Source organism: Curcuma longa, chromosome 5, assembly GCF_044706935.1.
Source record: "Curcuma longa cultivar G26 ecotype Majalengka, Jawa Barat chromosome 5, ITB_CL_G26_1.1, whole genome shotgun sequence".
Classification (NCBI taxonomy): Eukaryota; Viridiplantae; Streptophyta; class Magnoliopsida; order Zingiberales; family Zingiberaceae; genus Curcuma; species Curcuma longa.
The window spans coordinates 10,831,103-10,851,829 of NC_133865.1; the positions used below are offsets into that span (position 1 = coordinate 10,831,103).

General features: G+C 39.5%; 2 protein-coding genes and 1 long non-coding RNA gene across 4 annotated transcripts; 1 reads left to right on the top strand and 2 right to left on the bottom strand.

The window, feature by feature from the left end:
* Window positions 1–1,050: 1,050 nt before the first annotated feature.
* LOC141828902 (uncharacterized) lies at window positions 1,051–2,067 on the top strand. The gene is made up of 4 exons (XR_012601854.1): window positions 1,051–1,158; window positions 1,249–1,329; window positions 1,417–1,559; window positions 1,995–2,067. It is a non-coding gene; the product is annotated as an uncharacterized LOC141828902 (long non-coding RNA).
* A 2,343-nt stretch (window positions 2,068–4,410) lies between these two features.
* On the bottom strand, window positions 4,411–6,157 carry LOC141829281 (uncharacterized). 2 transcript variants are annotated; one of them, XM_074716718.1, is made up of 3 exons: window positions 5,766–6,157; window positions 5,422–5,654; window positions 4,411–5,314 (listed from the first exon to the last, which is right to left on the bottom strand). In XM_074716718.1, exons 2-3 carry the CDS (start codon window positions 5,650–5,652, stop codon window positions 4,499–4,501), a joined length of 1,047 nt encoding a protein of 348 aa, XP_074572819.1. In that variant the 5' UTR covers window positions 5,653–5,654; window positions 5,766–6,157; the 3' UTR covers window positions 4,411–4,498. The 2 variants fall into 2 exon arrangements, with proteins under 2 accessions (XP_074572819.1, XP_074572820.1); XM_074716719.1 differs by having other exon boundaries at window positions 5,422–6,157.
* A 7,975-nt stretch (window positions 6,158–14,132) lies between these two features.
* On the bottom strand, window positions 14,133–19,330 carry LOC141829666 (GCN5-related N-acetyltransferase 4, chloroplastic). The gene is made up of 3 exons (XM_074717190.1): window positions 19,070–19,330; window positions 15,755–16,151; window positions 14,133–14,671 (listed from the first exon to the last, which is right to left on the bottom strand). Exons 1-3 carry the CDS (start codon window positions 19,254–19,256, stop codon window positions 14,383–14,385), a joined length of 873 nt encoding a protein of 290 aa, XP_074573291.1. The 5' UTR covers window positions 19,257–19,330; the 3' UTR covers window positions 14,133–14,382.
* Window positions 19,331–20,727: the final 1,397 nt, after the last annotated feature.

Consider the following 20,727-nt stretch of genomic DNA (forward strand, 5'->3'; position numbering starts at 1 on the left):
TGAATTTATCACGGGCAGAGATATTATAATGTATACAAATAAATTAATCTAATTTAATTAAAAAATCTATACAATATTTTTATATTAAAAAATTTATTATTGATTTAATTAAAATTATTTAAATTTTATTAAAATTATTTCAATATTATCAAATTCATAATTAAAATATTATGACAGTCACTGATATTAATTGATACTCAAATTGTAGCAGGAATATAATCATATTAATTACATTTAAATAATTTTAACTAATTTGATAAAATATTTTTAATAACGCTGAAATAAAAATAAATAAAATGAATCATTTTATTATCACACGATCGACTCCCCACCACCGAGACAGACCGGTATCCCGGTGAAATGGAAAATCTGCGAGACGCTAAGTGTACGTTAACTGCCCGAAACACGGGGCAACCGACACGCGTCGGTCAAATTTCACCTCCGTTACTCCGGTCCGTCCTCCGACGTCGTCCCCTCTTCTTTTTATTCGTCCTTTTCCAACCTTTTCTCCCCTCGCCGCCGCCACCACCACCACCTCCGCCGCCGCCTCCTCCTCCTCCTCCTCCACCAAGTCCTCCTTGCATTTCCAATCGACGAGGAAGTGAGATTGAGAAGCCCTTGACCTCGTAGGCGGATCGCGGAGGGGATCCTCTCCTACGGTGTTTTCTTCGGTTTGGATCGCTGTTCTCGCCTCTCGGCCGGATCTGGCTCGCCTAGATCCTTGCCTCCCCTGGTTTGTTCGATTCCATTTCTCTTTGACTTCACATTTTGTTTTTTCAAACCTTCTGCTGCGGCATTGAAGTCGACGTGTTTGAGGATTGGAGTTGGCTTTAGTTGTTGGATCTATAAGCACCTGATCTGTGTTTCTCTTGTTGAGTCGGTGGATTGTAAAATGCCTCCCGTATTCTCCAAATGCAATTGCACTCTAGCTAGATCTTTATCAGCAATTGATCAGGGTTTGGGAGCTTTGGATACTGAATTTGAGCTGATAGGTGTTTGCGTTGGAGAAAAATGTCGTGTGAAATTGCAGGTCGCTATTCACCCCTCCACTTTAACGATCCACGAACTGCTTCCGCTGCACTAACAGCATTCTCATGTTTTCACAATAAAAGAGAGGTGAACAAGAAAGTTCTGAAGGTTCCAGGTATAGAGCAAAAGGTAAATTCTTCTATATCTCACAACACTTTATATTTGGTTTTAATTGTCTGCATCCATATTGGTAGCTCAAATGGCCTTGTTATGCACCAGAGTTTCTGATGTGAGTGTCGGTGCACCCCTGAGCTATGAAGAAACTACAAGAGATTTCCAAAATTATGTCCACGATGACAGGTTCATTTGCATAGTATTATTCGAATTATAATGGTTTTTGCGCTACCTGCATGAGCCTACGTTGATAAAAACAAGTTTTATTTGTAGAAATGGTGATGATCTTGTAACAGCTGCACCAAAAGTTTCTTGACCTTCTGCTCCTAATTCAAAATCTCTATCAGAAAGTACAAACTGAGGATCTGCACCTTGTTCCATGACAGTTAGTTTTCCTGCAAGGAGTACAAACCAAGGTTTTGACCATCCTCCGGGCGATGAATTTTTTTCAACAAACCAAGATAAGAACAATGGTTTTGATGAGTTTGATCCTCGTGGTTCATCCGTATCAGTATCAAGTAAGAATTGCAACTTCTGCAATTCCATTACACACTGCAATTCTACCACACATTATTTATATCAACTGCTTCTCGTATTCCATTTTTCCAGAACATCATCCACCTCAATCACCACTAGCGCAAACACTACTGCCCCTATTCTACATTAAACACTCGTACAAACATCATAAATGGAAGGGTATTACAATGATAAGATGATGCAAAGTTGTTATAGAAGGATATTGATATTAGTCCATTGACTATCTCAACTAGTAAAAATGATTTCTCTTCACGCTGTTTCTAGTGTTACTGTATTTTACAATGATTGATGACCCAGCTTTGTCTCCCAATCAGCTGACCCACCTGTTGCTGGTAGTCTGCATTTTTGGACCTTCGTCTGCATCAGATATGTATCCACTGGCTTTGGCCAACTGCTAATTCTCACGGCAACTGATGTATTTGCTCAGGTTAGTTTTTATATCTATTTGGTAGCATAATTCCACTATTAGTTCTAAATGTAGTAAAAATACTACCTGCTTGGGTCAAAAGTGTGTATAAAGTTTTGATAAAGAGAACTTTATCATCAAGTTAAAACTGCAAAAGCCAGTTGCTTGTCTTTGTTTATGATCTACACTAGTCATCTGCTTTGCGCTTTGGTGATAATGGTTCTTGCCTTCTCAACATTTTTCTGCAGCCTGGTTCCAATCCATTCGAAGATCCTCCCTTTATAGCTGCCCAACATTCTTTTGGCCAGGAACAGAACTTTGGAACTGGCACTTCCTTCCATTCTTCGAGTTCCACTGGAGATACTGAATATTGTCCTCCTGTAGCTCCCCAAACTGGAATCACAGGCTTCAATTTTGATCTGTCCTTTGGCATTTCTTACAATCCTCTATTGGATAGTCAACAAAATTCCTACACAAGTCCAGCAATTTCAACCACGCAATCTCCTGTATCACAGCCAAACCATGGATATTCTTGCTCCTACAGCCGTGCCAACCATGGATATTCTTGCTCCTACACCCGTTTTACCCCCTGTGAAAAATGCTCCATCCGAGGAGACATTTGAGAGCAAATTGAGGGTCTGGGCTGACACATTGTGTCGAGGTTTGGTCAATCTGGACATATCAGGAGGTGAATATCTAATCTAGTATTAGTTTTTCCCTTTTTTACTGAAATTCTATTACGATTGGAGGAATAGATATGGTTTTAAGAATTGATGCATAAGACTTGATGAAATATGCAATTTATGTACGGATATAGTGCAGGTAAAGTTTTCCATCTCGCATATTAAGTGGTTACGAAGCAATAAGCTCATGATATATGAATTTCATTCTGATTCTTTTGACACCTTTTGCAGCTAAAACTAATCCTCATGCAGACATTGGTATCGACTTTGACTCTATTAATCGGAAGGAGAGAAGAGAAGAGAAGAGAAGAAGATTACTGAAGCACTAGTATCCACCGTTACCATGGGCAAGGCCATGGGAGCTGGCTCCGGCATTGGCCACTCTGGTGCTCTGTTGGCTCCTACAAATCCTATGACGGGCATGATGGGTGGTGCTGGCATGGGAATTGGACCAATGCCTCCTGTTGGTGCCGGCATGGGAATGCCAATGGTTGGATACGGAGGCAACTTGAGCTCCTCCAGATCTGGGTTCGGCGGCAACCCGATGAACGGCATGGGCAGCTATGGTCCTCATTACAATAAAAAATAGAATCCGTCACTCTAACGGTTTCACACGGTCCTCAGCAACCATGTGAAGGTGGACACAGATGAGTAAGTTCTCGTACAAATCATTTCATCAGTTCAGCATATTGAATTGAATGCTTAATCATTTTTCATAATCTATTTTTTGTCGATTCGGGTTTATCATATTTCGAATCTGCTTGTTTATGACAATGGTTGTCCTTTCCAACATTTCTAGTGGTCATTTTGTTCCAGTGTTGGCTCTTCCTATAGATAGGGTTTTTACATCAATTTTTAGGTGTATTTTTTTTCCCTTTCCATGCATTTTGTTCCAAAGATAAAGATTCATATACTTTGTATCTAACTCAAAAGTGTGACCTCATGAATTATAAATCACACAATCTCTCATAATTCACTCTCTTTTAAGAATTCATCTTCCATGAAGTCCTTACTCCCTCAGAAGCACGACTCGTAGCTTGCTCCATATGTCATCTTTCATTATAAACTACAAAGTCTGCAACTTAAATTTCATTAAAATATAATTAACACAAAGTAAAAACTTAATTAAAAATATTTTTATCAAATATATCAAAACATCTTATATGAACACAATCATTCGTTCAAGATATAATCGATGCGGTTGAAATTTAATCTTGTAAATAAAATAATGTTAGGTTGCAAGAGATGTCATTTAGATCATATAGAACAATCATGGTCATGTCATGCTCACCAATCTCACTCTAATCACATGCCCATGCAAACTTAAAATAACACCAAGTAGAAAAAAATATTAAAAAAAGTAAATACTAACATCAATCATTCAATTTCAAAATCAACTTGATAAATTTCAAAAATAAAATAATAATAATAATCATAAAGAATTCAATACACCAAATGTTAAACAACCAAACTAGACTCTCCCCCTCCTTTACTCGCTTCTAAACTAAAACAATTTTAAGAACTAATTGCCTCGCATTGCATAATGTCATCTTCTACTCCCTCACACTACTTCCTCTGTACAAAAATTGAAGGGGTTTTTTGAAAAATTCATGAGAAGTAATAAAATAAATAAATATGAATTTCAGAAAAACAGAGCAAGTTACTGGAACATGGCGCGGGCAAGAAGGAAATTTTCAGGGTCGTCCGCGGCGAGAATTGTTGGTCGGATTCAGTCGCGCTGGCGCCGGATGTAGTCGAGGAGATCGCATCCGTCGGCGCCGGCGGTTTGGGTGGCCTTGATGCGCATCTCGACGACCTTCCTGTGGGAGTTGGAGTGGACGGAGGGGACGAAGGTGGGGCTGGAGGCGGGGCGGTACTCGGGGAAGAGCCGGCCGGACTTGTAGCGGACGCCGCAGGCGTTGCAGAGCGTCTTGGGCCCCATCGGGCCCGCTCTCCACTGCGGCGTCTTCTGGATTTCGCAGTGCGCGCATTTCCGCGCCCCCGAAGGCGGCGGCGGCGGCGGCGGCGATTCTGTCTCGTCGGCGTACGGGTTCTTCTTTTTGTTCTTTTTCTTGAGAGGCGGCGTCGGTGCTGGGGGAGACGACTCGCCTAAGCTCTCCGGGTCTGAGGCGGGCGGCGGGAGGCAGGTTATGACGACGAGCGGGTGGGGAGAGAAGGTGGCCGGGCGGGCGCGCTTGCTGCGAGTGCGGCCGGGGACCACCGGGACCTCAGGCTGCTCCGGTGGGCTGAGCGTCGGCGGCAGCGGCAGCGGCATCGCCCTCCCTTCCTTCTTTTCGCCGATGGAGTAGGAAGCCGAAGTCGACGAGGAGGACGAAGCTGACGCGGTGGTGTCCGAATCGCCGCCTCCGCCTCCGCTGCCGTTGATGTTAGCTTCGAGAACAGAGACCGGACTCGAGGTGCGGAAGCAACAACGCCCACCGACGCTTTTGTCGGCGCCGCCGGCCGGGAGGCCGAGCGAGAAGGATTCAGAATCTTCGATGAATTTGGACATCCATTCCAGTTGCTCGATGTCGAGCTCGTCGCACTGCCATTTCAACAATTCCTCAAATCAAAAAAATCCCAATTCCCCAAAGAAATTCACCCAAATTTCCTGCAATCAAATCAAATACTGCGCCAAGATCCAAACTTTACCGGGACGAGCTTGTCCTCCTCCATACCCAAGCCGGCCTCGGCCTTCTTCTCGTCCTCGCCGCCGCCTAAAATCTCGTCGACGACGGGAACCGGCAGCGGAGGAAGAAGAAGAAGCGGCTCCTGCGCCAGCCCGAGCACGTCGTCGTCGTCGTCGTCGCCGGGGAAGTCGAGCAAGTCGTCGATGTGGTCGAACAGATGGCCCACGCCATCCTCCATCTCCTCCCTCATCATCTCTGCATCAACAACTCCATTAATTCATCGACGCCGCTAAGAAAGCAAGATCGAATTTTTGACGCGAGAAAGAGCAGAGAGATGAAGTCGAACGACAGCGCCGACGCCCTCACCGAGCGGAGAAGCGAGGGAGGTGGTGGGCGTCGGAGTCTTGCAGGGAGATGGATGGGTGGAGGAAGAAAGAGGAGAAGGGGGCGAAGCGGAGGCGGCTGAAAGGGAGGAGTAGGGAGAAGGAACGAGAGAGCAGTGATGGCTCCACAACACCACTATTATACTACCACCACCAGCAGCAGCAGCAGCGCCACCACCACCAGCAGCAGAAGCGGCAGCGGCAGAAGCAGCACCACCACCATGAGATTGATGCTGCAGAATGCAGAGCTTCCTCTTCAGCTGACATCACATGAGACATGAGTCAGTGTGATTTGTTGGTCTAATTCGAGGGGCCCACAGGTTGGTGAGGGCTAATTGCTAGCTGTCCCTATACTACCACTGTGCAAGCGTAGACTCTGACTATATTATTATAATTACAGAGTAAATACAGTCTCTAATTATCATACTTAGTCAACCTATACAATATTGGCCCATTTAAAGATCAAATCATTTGAGCATTATCGTGAAATCTATCACTCCAACAGTTCCACATGATTGATAACACGATCATCTGTGAAAAGATAAATTAAGAATATATAGTTGACCACTAAGGAGGAGGGTGATTCAATTCTTATCCACTTCAATAAGTCTGTCCTGTAGTAACCAATTCAACCATGCTCCAGGGGTGAATTATAGTTCTTATTATATTACCACTACACCATATTTAATGCATGACTCATTTTTAAATCAAGTGAATATTATTCTAATATATATATTCTATAATAATCTACAATTGTCATGGATCAACCAGCTGATTTAAGGCGATAAGAAATGAGATTAGACAGTGTTTAGGCCTCATCGGCAAATACCTAGGAATCGGAGTCAGAGCCAAAGAGCATCCAGGAATCAAGTTCGAAGTCATGTATTGCTCGGGAATTAAATTCGGCGTCATTTAGTGCTCAAGAATTGAAGTTGGAATTAGAAAGCACTCGGGAACTAGATTTAAAGTCATTTAGTGCTCGAGAATTATTCTCGAGTTTGGAGTCACTTAGTGTTCAGGAATTGAAGTCAGAGTCAAAGAGAACTTGAGAACTGAGTTTGAAGTCTTACAGTACTCGAGATTTATTGTATCATAGAAGCGAAGGTCTGGAAGAACGTTATATGTTTATCGATGATGTATTTATTATCAAGAAATGGGATCAGGAGGTTGCTTTGTGAAATGGAAATAGAACCATAATATACAATGTAGTGATTTGATGATACCCTTGTTAAAGTTTATTTTGCTCACATCCATGATATAGAGTGTCTCCTTATGTAAACATATAACATATTTGAGATCTAGTTTTATGTGGATCTGAAAGAAAACCTACATCTGTATATTTTACTAAAGATGAATTTGAACTTATTGAATAAAATAATCTCATGTCAGTTGTACCACTAAGGTAATGAAATATGTTCTTTACATCATTCCAATGTCTTTGGGTTGGAGAATAGTTATATCTTGCTAGAAGGTTCATAGACAATACAATATTTGGGTGAGTGCAATGACGAGATATGATAATGCACTAATTACACTAAGTTATGGTACTTCTGGACCAATGATATTTTTCCCATCTTCGAGTGAATGAAAATATCGAACAACCATTGGCGAAGGCAATGGATGTGTTTTATCCAAATACAAACGTTTAATATCTTTTTCCTGTACAAGGATTGATGAACAAATATTCATTCTGGTAAATGTTTAATTTACAATCGAAGATTAAATTTTATCTTTCCTAAGTTTTTCATCTCAAATTCACTTTGACAGTCTTGTTGAACTCTTTGGGAGTCCCTATAAGATTTAGATCATTAACATATACTGTCACGATTGTAAAATATTTTTCTATCTTTTTTGTAAAAATATAGGGACAAATAGCATTATTTGTATAATTTTCTTATAATAAGTATTCACATAGTCGATTGTACCATATGCACCCTGTTGGGTCCAAAAGAATGTATGTATCTCCACAATAGCATGATATTGTCCACTTTGGGCCTAAGCCCTCATGGTTTTGTTCTTGGGCTCTTCCCAAAAGGCTTCATTCCAATGGAGATACTTTCCATCCTTTTAAACCCATGATCTTTCCCATGTGTTTTAGATGTGGGACTATGTTTGCACCTTTGCAACCCAACAATCCCCTCCTCAAACAAAGGACCACAGACCCCCCTCAAACGGAAAGCCTCCGTTTGATGTCTGAATCTTCGACCCACCAGGACTTCCTGCCCCTCGGTCCACCCTGACCTACTAGGACTTCCTGCCCAGTCGCAACCAGGACTTCATGCCCCTCGGTCTACCCGACCTACTAGGACTTCCTGCCCAGCCGCAACCAGGACTTCATGCCCCTCGGTCTACCCGACCTACTAGGACTTCCTGCCCGGTGTCTGGTCCTCTTGATTCAAACACGGGAGCCCCTACTTCCTTTGTTTTTAAGGTTCAACCCACATGGTTAGATCCGGATCATGGCTCATCCGGCGGTTAGTCCGGTGAAGAGCGGCCTCGCTCTGATACCAATTGTTGGGTCCAAAAGAATGTATGTATCTCCACAATAGCATGATATTGTCCACTTTGGGCTTAAGCCCTCATGGTTTTGTTCTTGGGCTCTTCCCAAAAGGCCTCATTCCAATGGAGATACTTTCCATCCTTTTAAACCCATGATCTTTCCCATGTGTTTTAGATGTGGGACTATGTTTGCACCTTTGCAACCCAACACCCTGATTGCTTTAATCTATATAACAATTTTTGTAATTTTATTGAGAACATAGTTTTGGGGGTTGTATTATTTGCTTCTGGTGGTTTGAATCCTTCAGGGATTTTCATGTATATATATATCACTATCAAGTGAACCATATAGATATGTAATGACCATATTGATAAGTCGCATGTCCAATTTTTCTAATACAACTAAACTAATCAAAAATCAAAAAGTAGTGACATCCATCACGGGTGAATATGTTTTCTCATAATCAGATCATTGTGAAAACCCTTGGATTACAAGTCTGGCTTTGTATCTCACAATTTCACCCTTTTCATTTTTTTTTCATATAAATACTCATTTATATCCTACTGAGATTACATCTTTAGGTGTTTGCACTATGAACCCAAAAACTTTACGTTTCTCTAGAGATTCTAACTCAACCTATATATCGCCTTTCATTTTAGCCAATCATTTCTTTCTTTATAATCTTTGACAAATTATGGTTCGGGATCTTTAGCATCTTACACGATGTCAAGGGCCATATTGAGAGTAAAAATATCAATGGTTGTTTTGTTTCAATCCCATATTTTACTAGATATCAAATAGTTTATGGAAATCTTATTATTTTCATGTAACTTTAATTCTTCATTAACAATATTATCCACATTTGATTTCTTGATTTCTCTTACTATATCATCTGAAATTGTTTTTTCTAGAATTTTTTATTCTTTTTTCTTGTACCTTTCTTTTTCGAGGTACAGTATCTTTTCAACCAATTAGTCGACCACCCTTATGATATATCCTAAATACATTTGTAGGTACAATAATAAATGGTCCTATTTATATGTATGATTTTGTCATATTTTTTGTATTAACAAATGCATCAAACAATTGATTTGTAATTCTTTTTAAGTGGATGATTCTTTTCACTTTTTGTTCACATTGATTGTTGTGGAGATGAGATAATAATTTTTCATTCTAATAAATTTTTTATTGTTCTTCATGATACAACTTTGTTCCCCTCAGTGTTGACAATTTTGTTTCATCAATATAGCAACAGGGGCGGATGTATTAAGGGGCCCGGGGGTCTGGCCCCCCAGCCCAAGTTGAATCTTTAATGTGTTTAGATTAAACCCTTAGGGTTACTGGTTAATAGGTTTTAGGGTTAATGGGTTGTTGATCTATTGGATCCTAAACCAACCCGATAAGCCGATAAGGAAACCTAGAAATCGCGAGTCTGCCTTCGTTGGGTCCCGATCGCGCCTCCGTCTTCTTCGTGTCTTCGTCGGGCGCGGCGGCAACAACTTCAGCTTGGATTGCTGGCGATCTGCAAGGTGGCTGAGGACGCCGGTGAGTGAAGGGTGGATTGGGCAGTGCCGGTAACATGGTCAATCGGCGGCGGCAGTGGCGTGAAGGGCAGACCGGAAGAGTCGAAGAGAAGAAGTAAATCGGGTGAGTTTCAGCCGAATAGCTTGATCTCTAGGGTTTTTCGGGCTGTGATTTGAGTTCTTTTTTGGCTTCCACTTTCCAGGGCTTGGGTGGTTTGATCATCGAATCAGAGAGATTGGTGGGTGTCGATCACAAGGAAAAAGAGAAACGCCGATAAGGCCTCAGGTACTCTGTCCAGGTGCTTGTTCTTGTCCAGTTGCTACCTTTGAGCCTTTCTCACATTTACCACCATTATATATTCATATATCTTTATGCAGGAATTTGTCTCATTGGTTTTTTTTTCAAGGAACTGCAGATAATGTAGACTTTAATTTACTGTCTATTAGTCTATAGTCTTTATTTTTAAGAGAATGTTTCTTGGTTTGGATTACACTTCTATCTTACTGTTGTTATCTGGAGGTAAATTTTCTTTAGATTTCTGTAGACAACAGAATGATACTTGTACTGTATGTCTGAAAGGAAAAAAGAGGAATTTGATATTGATCATGCCGATATAAAAACTTTAGTGAAAATAGCTTTGAAGCTAGATCCATATACTTCATTTTTTTACTCTTTTGTAAGAATTGAGGTTATTCTTTTTTTTTATGTAATGATTATATTATGTTATGTTAGGTTTTTGTGCTAAGGATTATAAATGTTAATTTATTTATTCTTTATTTTTTTATATAATTATTTAAGTGATTAAGTTTGTACTTAGGTCCTTGATATGTATCTTTGGGCAATTCTTTTGTTCAAATAAGTATATCGTTTTCATTATATGGCCCCCCAAATATGAAATCCTGGATCCGCCCCTGTATAGCAATATACAAATCTTGTAGTAAATAAGTCACTTGTTAAAAATTTCAAATATCTAATAATGGATGGTAAATTACATCCAAGTAAATTTCAAGTCTATATTGTACGTGGACCTATTTTGATTCGTTATATTGGTGGGATAGAGATCTGTACCGCACAACCAAATACTCAAAGATGAGAAACATCAGATTTCGATGGTACAAATTAACAAATTGTTTTTACTAAACTACCCAATAAATAATATTTTATATTAAAGCCATCGAGATTAAGTTAATGAGTGGCGTGCATGATACTGTAATGTTCATGCGGTAGACTCGCACGATCACCATCTAATATTTAATGGTTTTTTAGGTCAACAAAAATTTCGGAGGTTCAAAATGTAATTTAGCTAATTTAAGGACGCGACTTGAAAACTTTGTTCCTCGTTTAACATTTTAATCCAAATAATGCTTGAAATCCCATGCATGGATGCCCATAGTACTTTTCCCTACAAATCACGTGGATTAACATTAACGACTAATTAATTAATTAACCATATAATATTTGATAAATCTAAAATAATTTTGATTACATATGTGTTATTTTTACTACTTAGAGACCTAGGAAAAAATATATAAATAATTATATACAACGGATTATTCCCCACTAATCAAGCGGCTACTATATATTCAAAATTTCATCCTATTGGTTGATGAATCCCTAGCGGATGTTGCGTAGAGGATGACGGATTAATTTGAACAGAATGGTGGAATAGTCAAGGCCTATGATTTTTTTTAACAGACCGACATTAAGAAACACTAGGTGAGAACGGTGTGGAAGCTTTAAATTTAATCCAGTCATGCATGTTACGATTTGTATGGTGGTATGGAAATATCTTTCAACTAGTGATAGCAAGATTATCTGAAGTATCGATAGTGTACTTTTTATTATAAACAAATGCGAAAAACATAAAAGTATCTATTCTTTAGATGTCCATTTATCACATATTTATGAAGGAGGATCAAAGATTGACTTCACATGGGACAGGAAATGTCTACCTACCAACATACACTTCGGATCTATGAGCAATACTATATAGGTGGATCGGCTACTGACGAAGGTCAAGTATCTTACTTTTTGATTCACCTTATATGGAGAACACATAATCGTAATTTCTTTGATGAAAGTAAGTTGAATTGTGAAAAAATTTATAGAAATGTGCATATTACATAAAGAGGATATTAGAAATGTATTCGGATATGATATTTTATTAGATATGAATCTCTTCTAATTCTTGATTATTATTATTATTATTATTATTATTATTATTATTATTATTATTATATAGGATTCTGATATCTTGTGCGTCTGATTCTGCACATGCAATGTACAACAGAAGATTCCGGATATTCGAAACAGAAATAGTATTATTTTTTATTTTTTAAATTATTTTTTACTTACAGTTAAATCATTAAAAAATTTTCTTTTAGAATTTAGGAGTTGAGTTATAGTATTAAGAATAAAAAAATTTAATTATTTACGAAGTGTGTTGAATAAGAAATAGAATATATAATAGTAAATAATAAATTAGGGGTTGAAGTGGAAAAGAGCAATGCTACTAATGGGTAAAGTGACCTCACAACCGATAGTGGTTTTGGTTTTCTTGTAATAATGATGCCTCCCCTCCACCACCCGGTTCATTTAATTAACTTCCATTCCACTCCTTCCCACCGTTTCCTTCCATTTCACTCTTTCTTTTTTTTTTTAAACAAATATTAATATAAAAGTATTTTCAAATAAAAATAAAATAAAATTATATACACACACACATTTTTGGAGAACCTTCAAAGCCAACGGATTGCAGATGAAAAAATCTTGCCGAACCGGGTGGCCGGTCAATTTCAGTTGATAGAAAATTTACGACTGGACCGCTTTTTTTAAAAAAATAAATGGTCACGACGTCGACGTGCATGCATAGTTCACCCGCCCGGCGGTCAGAGGTGGGTCCCACGCGGTGGTGGTACATGTCGAAGTATACGGGCTGGGGACCCCTGATGGATTAAAGAATCTCTCTTTTGCGTCAAAACTAATCATTGGGAGCGGTGGCGGGTCCCGCGGCGTAGGCGGGCCCGCCGCCATGGCTTTTGCTGGTTTACCCGCACATGTACCCACGACGGCGCCAGCTTGATTACAGCCCACGAACCACGCGCTTCCGGTTCCTGTCACGTGCGTCGCGTCACGTCACGTCTAGAGAGCGGTGCTCTCACGTGCCATGGACCCCCCCGCGGTCCGCGGTTCCTTCTTCTGCGGAGTCGTATCGCTGTCCTCATTTTTAACCCGCGTTTTAATTCATGGAATTATGTGGCCCCCACAGAAGATTGTCGCTTTGTTTTGGGGTAATGAGAAGGGGTGGAAATATCGGTAATAGTTTTGGAAAGGCTAATTAAGTAGAGCACATGGACTGTTTGGTGTAGATCTTAAAGGGAGGTAAAAAAAGTTTAAATAATTTATTAAATTAAATTTTAAACAACTTTATATTCATAAATAAAATTATGAAAAATAATTAAACTTTTTTAACCAGAAAAAAAAGTAAAATAAAAATAGAATATTTTGGTTTGATGTAATAATATTTAAATTTGGCCAAATTTTTTATTGTTTCATTTTTTTTGTTAATTTGTCTTCTTTTGATAATACTTGGAATTATTCATGTATTCCAATTCCTCTCCACACTTTTGTCCATATTCATGTGACTTTTTTCGATTTTAATATTAGTCAAAACTATCATTCTAAGAAAGAAGAATACAAGAGTAGGTGAATTTTATGATCTCACTCAATCACAACAAGTTAGGTTGAGTTTGACAATTTTAATCCCTTATTTTCTACTCAATTATGAGCTAATTTATTGCTCTTGTGGAAGTATATGAACTACCTAGTTGAAGTCACACTTCGACCGATTCGTTCATCCAAATAGAATTAGATTTTTGCTTGATTCGATCTAAATAATTTGCGAATCAATGCTAGTCAACATTGTATTTGTTTGGATTTTTCACAAAAATGAAAGGTGCTGACTATTGTGTTTTTAAAATTATTTCAAATCGATCAACTCGACTAGTTAAGTCCGATAGGGATGCACCACTGGCTCTATATCGTCTCTATTATGGACTAGAAAGAGGGAAGCTAAAGGTAAACTTCCCCATAATTTGCAATATAAATAAAAGATTATAACAGTGGCTTCTGCCTACCATTCAACACACTTCTTTGTTGCTAGGTTTCAACTCAAATCTCATATGAAGATTTTGCAATTTGGATATCTACCAAACAACTATGAACCCTAACTGGGTAGTGATTGGATCCAGTTGGGGATCGCCTAATTTCCATAAATTAAAAAAAAAATTGATTGAATCCACCAGAAATTTGAGCATCAATCAGGCATGCATCATAATAAACCAAATCTGATTTTGATCCCTAGCAAATTGCATCTCCAGTGAGTATTTTGCCATGATCTTCAACCTTTCAATCAATTCGACCCTAATGGTGTAATCATTCAACTCAAGGAACAAATACTTGTAACATTTGGTTGAATTTGTTATCTACAATGAAAATATACACACACGACGATGCGAGTCGGCACGGGTGTCGGTCCGAATCCTGACTTTGGTCCAGGAGTTTTGACTAGCTCTGATCAAGGACTTGTACTAGGGTTTAGAAGTTTCATCATGAAGTTGAATTGGAGGGTTGGAGAAGTCTTTGGCTCGGGCCATTTTGCATTATCTGGCACTTTGATGCATTTGAAACCTTGCCCTTTGTATAACCTTACAGCGGCCGAGTTGTTTATGTCGCAATGCAGTGCCATGGACCGGCAACCCCAACTCCTGGCTCGGGCCTCTGCCTTTGCAACAAGCATCTTAGCAATTCCTCTCCTCCGGTTTCCTTCCCGGACGGCAACATTTGAAATGTATGCTATTCCAGTTCTACACTAACAAAAACTTTAGCATGTCAGAATAGACATTCAAAATGCAAACAAAACTTTCCCAAGAAACCAATTTTGCCGAGCAGAAGACCGAGATTGATTATTGAAAAACTACTTAAACATGCCGACACTTAAATGAAGTAACAATAGTACAATAGCTTGCCGTCATAATGTTCTAATAAAGAGCTATGAGAAACAATATCCAGATAAGTTCTACGAGTGTGTTACTAGTATGAAGGATCACAAATCCACAGATTGGCTAGAGATGGGGGAGAGGTTGAGGGCCAGATCCACTGTTTATGTGGAAGAAAAATCATAAGCAATGATTTGGAAACAGCCCGCTATCCAATTTTCAGCTACAATTTGGCCCCCACCAAATCCTGTGAAAAGCTAGGCGCGAGGAGGGAAAGGAGAATAAAAAGACTCGAATGCCAATTTGCTCCCATCTCCAGGAGTTCAATTTCAACAGCGGATCAAAGGGCAGATGCTGGATGTGACGGCAACAACAAATCTGAGGAGGGACACAGCCTGCAGATGGAGGTTGATGTGGGTACAAAGATGGGGATTAAGATAGGAAGCATGAAGTTGAAAAGGATTGAGGTCGAGGGGGAGTGCTCTGGCATCGAAGTGACAGTGCGATAACGGCCTCTTAAAATGCTGCCTGCAAGGTCAAGCTTCGTGTCCAGATCTGGAAGTGGCCCATCTCCTAATTCCTAATCTCCTCTTACAGTGTGACAATTACTACTATCACAACAAAATGTGGATATCGTTATAAGCTTTTGTGTAAGATCTACAACCTGCTCAAGCTCGAGGTATCCCTATTCCTTTGACTTTCTAAACCACTTCTACTCCCTTAGGTGCAGTCATTCCCTTCCCTTTCGGCCCCTCTCCTAGTAAATAGACCCTAAGACATGCATGGGGCCATTATGAAATTTAAGCTAATCATTTCTAATTTGTGGCAGATACTTAAAGCATCAAGTAAATTTGTAAGGGTTCAAAACTTTTGAGTTCAATACCAAGTCAGATAAAGTTGTCTAGCAAATTGAATAGAACCCACGCAGAAGCAAATTGCCCCTACGATTACCTTCTTTGTCGAAGCAGACCTTTTCTAGGAAGGAAATCAGCTACTGTGTCGACTGTAAGAATTCCAGCTACAGATCCTCTGTTAATGCTGAATTTTCCTTCAAAAGTGCCAAATTTCAGACCCTCACACCCAATGTACAGGTCATCGTTGACTGGACTACCAGTGACGGCAACAAGACAGGTTCTCATACAGCCTGGAGGAACTGAGAACCCAGAAAGCAACCCCACAAACCGATCAATCCTCAGAACAAGATCAAAGGGGAATGAATACTCTGGAAAAAAGCAGCTACAATGGGTATCCGCCACTTCCCAACAGTCCTCCAGTCGTGCATCTCGAACGGTAACTTCAGGCCACACAGACGGAAACAAGTCAACAGCTTGACTAGCCCTGCAAGTTCCTATATGGAAATTCAGACACAAGAATGAATAAAATCAGGTACTGAGAGATACAATATGCTATCTCGCTGAGTCATAAATTTGATGGCCGGCGAAATTCAACTCATGTTTACAACCAAGGAAGCCCCTTACAAATAACACGGAGTAAGTCGTTTGTCATGTCATCCAGTTAAAAATCTCAAAGGACAAGTGAATTGTACACACTATTCATCAGATGAGAAAAAAATGTAATTTTTTTATTTTTTTTATCTTTTGCATTTGGCTCATGCACTCACTTTCTATAAGCATCCATGATCCTTTTTTTCCTCCTAAGGAAGACAGAAACAATTAGATAAGAAGAGAGAGGATATTCATATGCACTTATGATGCACAAGTTTGCACGCGCACAGATAATTCCTCCTAACTTTTTGTTAGTTTTTGTTTGGCAAAGGAAAGCTCAGAGTGCAAACTAAAAACTCACTTTCAAATTACAATTGAAAATTAGACTATTAATGTGTAATAAAAGGTAATGTTAAAGAAAGTATTGCATTGGCAGTATTTTTTTTAAAGAAATGAATAAAAGGATTTTCTGTCAGACTTTCTGTGGGTAGACATTTAGAGTTTGATTCATTTCCATAAAGAATATCCCGGTGTACGAAACTCACACCAATGCGGGATCCCGGGGAAGTTCGAACCACATTGGGTTTATTATATGCAACCTTACTCTACATTGCAAGAGGTGGTTTCCACGACTCGAACCCATGACTTCAAGTCACACGACAATAGCTTTACCGTTGCATTAAAGCTCCCCTTCAGTTTGATTCTTTTCCATGCTCGCTAAAATTAAAAAGAAGAGGCATTCATTTAAAGGTGGCCTAAAATAAGCGAATTTGTAGAAATGTAGATATCATTTGATCTAAATTGGTAATCACAGTTTTAAAGTATTGTTTTGTGCTGGTCAGCACGAGCACAAGCTTTCACCTCACTCGCCGTCCAACATGTAAACTGGATCAAGATGAAGCTTTTTCTAGGTAGTGTCTTTCTTTGATCCGTGTGTCTATGAGTAATGAGGCAGCTTCTTCAAGCGAGGGCAAGGGACAAAACTTTCCTCTTGATTTTCTTCAACAGATGCGATAAATCTAGATGCATGATCTTCTTCTAGCAAAGACAGGGTTCTAGAGATGCTTTTCTAAGCATGCAATTTTCTTCTCTGATCCATAGAATCGTGAGCAGCGTGGTAGTTTTCTCACATGAGAATAAGCGTTCTCCTTGAGGAATAGTCTAGTGTTTCCTCCAAGAGTCCCTGCCTCGTCTTTCTTCTTCATCTTCTCCTCCGCAATGCCATTAGCGCAACGTGCACCATTGCAGTATCATTCCAACCAATATCCCAGCTCATAACGATACTTCAAATCATGTTGGTAAATATATCATGGTCAATCTATTCTCAAGTAAGAGCTGAAAGGAACCATCTCTGGATACAGGTTAATTGAAGGACCATTCATCCAAAATAACCAAAGGGAAAATAAGGTTGCACCCCCTATATACATAAAGGAGTATAATGGAATCTGACAACGTTTTCCCGCATTGGAAGAATAAATTATTTCATTGGGTGATAGCACGAGAAAAACATGCTAATTACATCGATTTTCAATCTCTGAAGTCAACACAAAGTTGTGCTTACCAACCTGGTACGACACAGTATACAGCCGCAAGTATTGGGATGGCTCCACACCACAATGTAACAATCCTCGACAGATGATGAAAGATCTTACTAGTCTTCTAGGCATGCATTAGGGGACAAGTTACACACATCTAAGACAACAAAAAAGTGTCCATGAACGTAGGTTAGGCAAATGTGTTTAGGGTTTTGAGACATGGTCAAGTTTTGCAATAGGTCATGGTTTCCATCATTGAAACTTGCACTTTGTGTGCTAATATTTAGTGCCTAATGTGATCTTTTTTATTAGAGAAGATAGGTTAGACAACATTACACATTGAACTACTAACACAAAGTTGATAAAAGAAACAACAGTCTAGATTTTCTAGCCAGAGATATCCAAGACATATCATCATAAGCTTGATTCATGATCACATATCCAACCACATGAAGTATAATTTTCATCTTTCAGACATGTACTTTCTGTTGCTATTGATTAAAAAGTAATTTTGCTTCTATAAAAAAATAGGGTTTTTAGTCATGACCATGAAGTCGACTTATCAACGTGAGGAAAGATGAAACCAGATTCAACTCACTTTTCTGTGTTCAACTTAATCAACTGAATGCAAGTAAAGACAGGTGGAAGCTTATATCGCTACCATGTTGTAACACCTCAAGACAAAGTAGATCTTCCATTTCCCATTTAGTTAGAATGCTATACCGAATGGGTTTAAAAGTGAACTATAGTCCAACAAGTCAAAGAATAGCGCATAAAAGGATGGTTTTCAAAATCAGTGCTCCATATTAGAGAAAAACCTCAGTGCATAATAAACTTCAGAGCTAAAAAACATGAACCAATTAAATTTAAGCGCATACAAACATAAACCCCTATTTCCAAACACAGGCGCTATTCTCCAGAATGCCAATGTCAGTAATCCAACGAAGTTGAATAGGAAAGTCAAGTGATGTATGACACATAACATAAAATTTTTTATCACGTAAAGCATTGACAGAATAGCAAGCAACAAAAGTCAGATAAAGTTCCCAACTTCCCTTGTTATTGTTGAATCAGGAGGAATGCGTCCATTTGGCAAATATACGAACCCGAAAGCTAAGAAATTTAGTGCAAAAGCATGAAACTGAAGGAGGTAAATGGAAGCGGTAGAACACGAGTGAGATATTACGACATAATCCAGCACCGACAACGCTATCCTAGGGAGCCGATTCAGAAATTCTAACCCGATTCCGAATTGAAAAGAGAAGGAGGATCGGCAAGCAACAAACCTATTTCTTTGGAGCGGGTGGTTCCAGGGTTGGGAGATCCACGAAAGAGTCCGCTGCTGCTGCTGCTCCCGCTGCCGTGGAGAGAAATCAAAACCCTAGGAAGGTTCAGGGTGCCGTGGCGGAGAGAAGAAAAAGGGAAAGGGGAAAAAGAAGGCGGGGAGGAGAGGAACAGGGCAAAGGATGCCATGGTCGATCTCCAGCTCGCTTGTCTCCCTAACCATCACCGATGCGATATTATCGCTACCGCCCGATAATCCGGAACTTGATCAACTCACTTGCGCAGGTATTTCAATGGACATTTTCATTTCGCAACCTAAAGTTTACTCAGTTTGCCTTTTTCTATTTTTATCTTTTAAAAACTTTTATTTTTAAAATTTACTTCAAAATCCTATTAACTTCTTCCAGAAAAAAAAATTAGAATCCGCTATCCAGCAGTCCCACACTATCGACCTCACAATCATATGTAAAGAGGTAAATCGAAAAATTACAGTTGGCCAGTATAGGAGAGTATAGTCGTCAATTAGGTTGGGCCCGTCGAGTTGACTTACCCCGCCAAGTAATTTAGATGGGTTAGATTGAAATTTTATCAATCCATTTTAAGATGAGTTCAAATGGGTTGACCTGCCTAGACTTGTGACCCGCATGGGTTAGCCCACAACTTGTATGGATTGGCCCGCGAATTGAAAAAGTTTATTTATTTATTTTAAATTTTAAAATTAAAATAAAAAAACTCAATGAATTAGTGGGTTTGACCCGTCTAAATTACAATTCAAGCTTAAAAATTACAACTCAAGTTTAAAATTTTCAACTTGATCAATTTAAACTTTAATCCACACTTAAAATTTTTAATATTTTTTGACAGGTCAATGGATTGCCCCGCCTAACCTGCAACCCGCCTTGGGTTGGATTGAAAATTTTTCAACCCGCTAAGTTGGTTAATCGGTCCGTCCCACTCTACCATATGATAGGTTTTTAATAGGTTAGCCCGCCCCACCATAAGTTGGCCCATTTGACAGCTCGATAGGGGAGGGTTGAGATTCGACTTCCCACTTTGACAACTCTACACATAACCAACTCAAACTTTAATCCACACTTAAAATTTTTAATATTTTTTTTATTTTTTGACAGGTCTGTAGGTTGACCCGTCTAACCTGCAACTCGCCTTGGATTCAGTTGGGTTGAAGATTTTTCAACCCGTCAAGTTAGTTGATCGGCCCGTCCCACTCTACCATATGATAGGTTTTTAATGTGTTAGTCTGCCTCGCCATAAGTTGGCCCATTTGACAGCTTGATGGGGGAGGGCTGAGATTCGACTTCCCACTTTGACAACTCTACACACTAACCAACTCAAACTTTAATTCACACTTAAAATTTTTAATATTTTTTATTTTTTGACAGGTCTGTGGGTTGACCCGTCTAACTTGCAACTCGCTTTGGGTTGGGTTGGGTTGAAGATTTTTCAACCTGCCAAGTTGGTTGATCGGCCCATCCCACTCTACCATATGATAGGTTTTTAATGGGTAGCCCGCCTCGCCATGAGTTGGCCCGTTTGACAACTCGATGTGGGAGGGCTAAGATTCGACTCTTCCCACTTCGACAACTCTACACATTAACCAACTCAACCATGCTTCGAAAGTAAAAAAAAATGGTATCTAGTG

Coding starts and splice junctions, on each gene's coding strand:
- LOC141829281 (XM_074716718.1), bottom strand. CDS start 5,652: ATGATGAGGGAGGAGATGGAGGATGGCGTGGGCCATCTGTTCGACCAC. Junction 5,315..5,421: donor AGGAGGACAAGCTCGTCCCG/GTAAAGTTTGGA, acceptor TTGAAATGGCAG/TGCGACGAGCTCGACATCGA.
- LOC141829666 (XM_074717190.1), bottom strand. CDS start 19,256: ATGGCATCCTTTGCCCTGTTCCTCTCCTCCCCGCCTTCTTTTTCCCCT. Junction 16,152..19,069: donor CACCCGCTCCAAAGAAATAG/GTTTGTTGCTTG, acceptor ATTTCCATATAG/GAACTTGCAGGGCTAGTCAA. Junction 14,672..15,754: donor GGTCTGCTTCGACAAAGAAG/GTAATCGTAGGG, acceptor TTGTTAGTGTAG/AACTGGAATAGCATACATTT.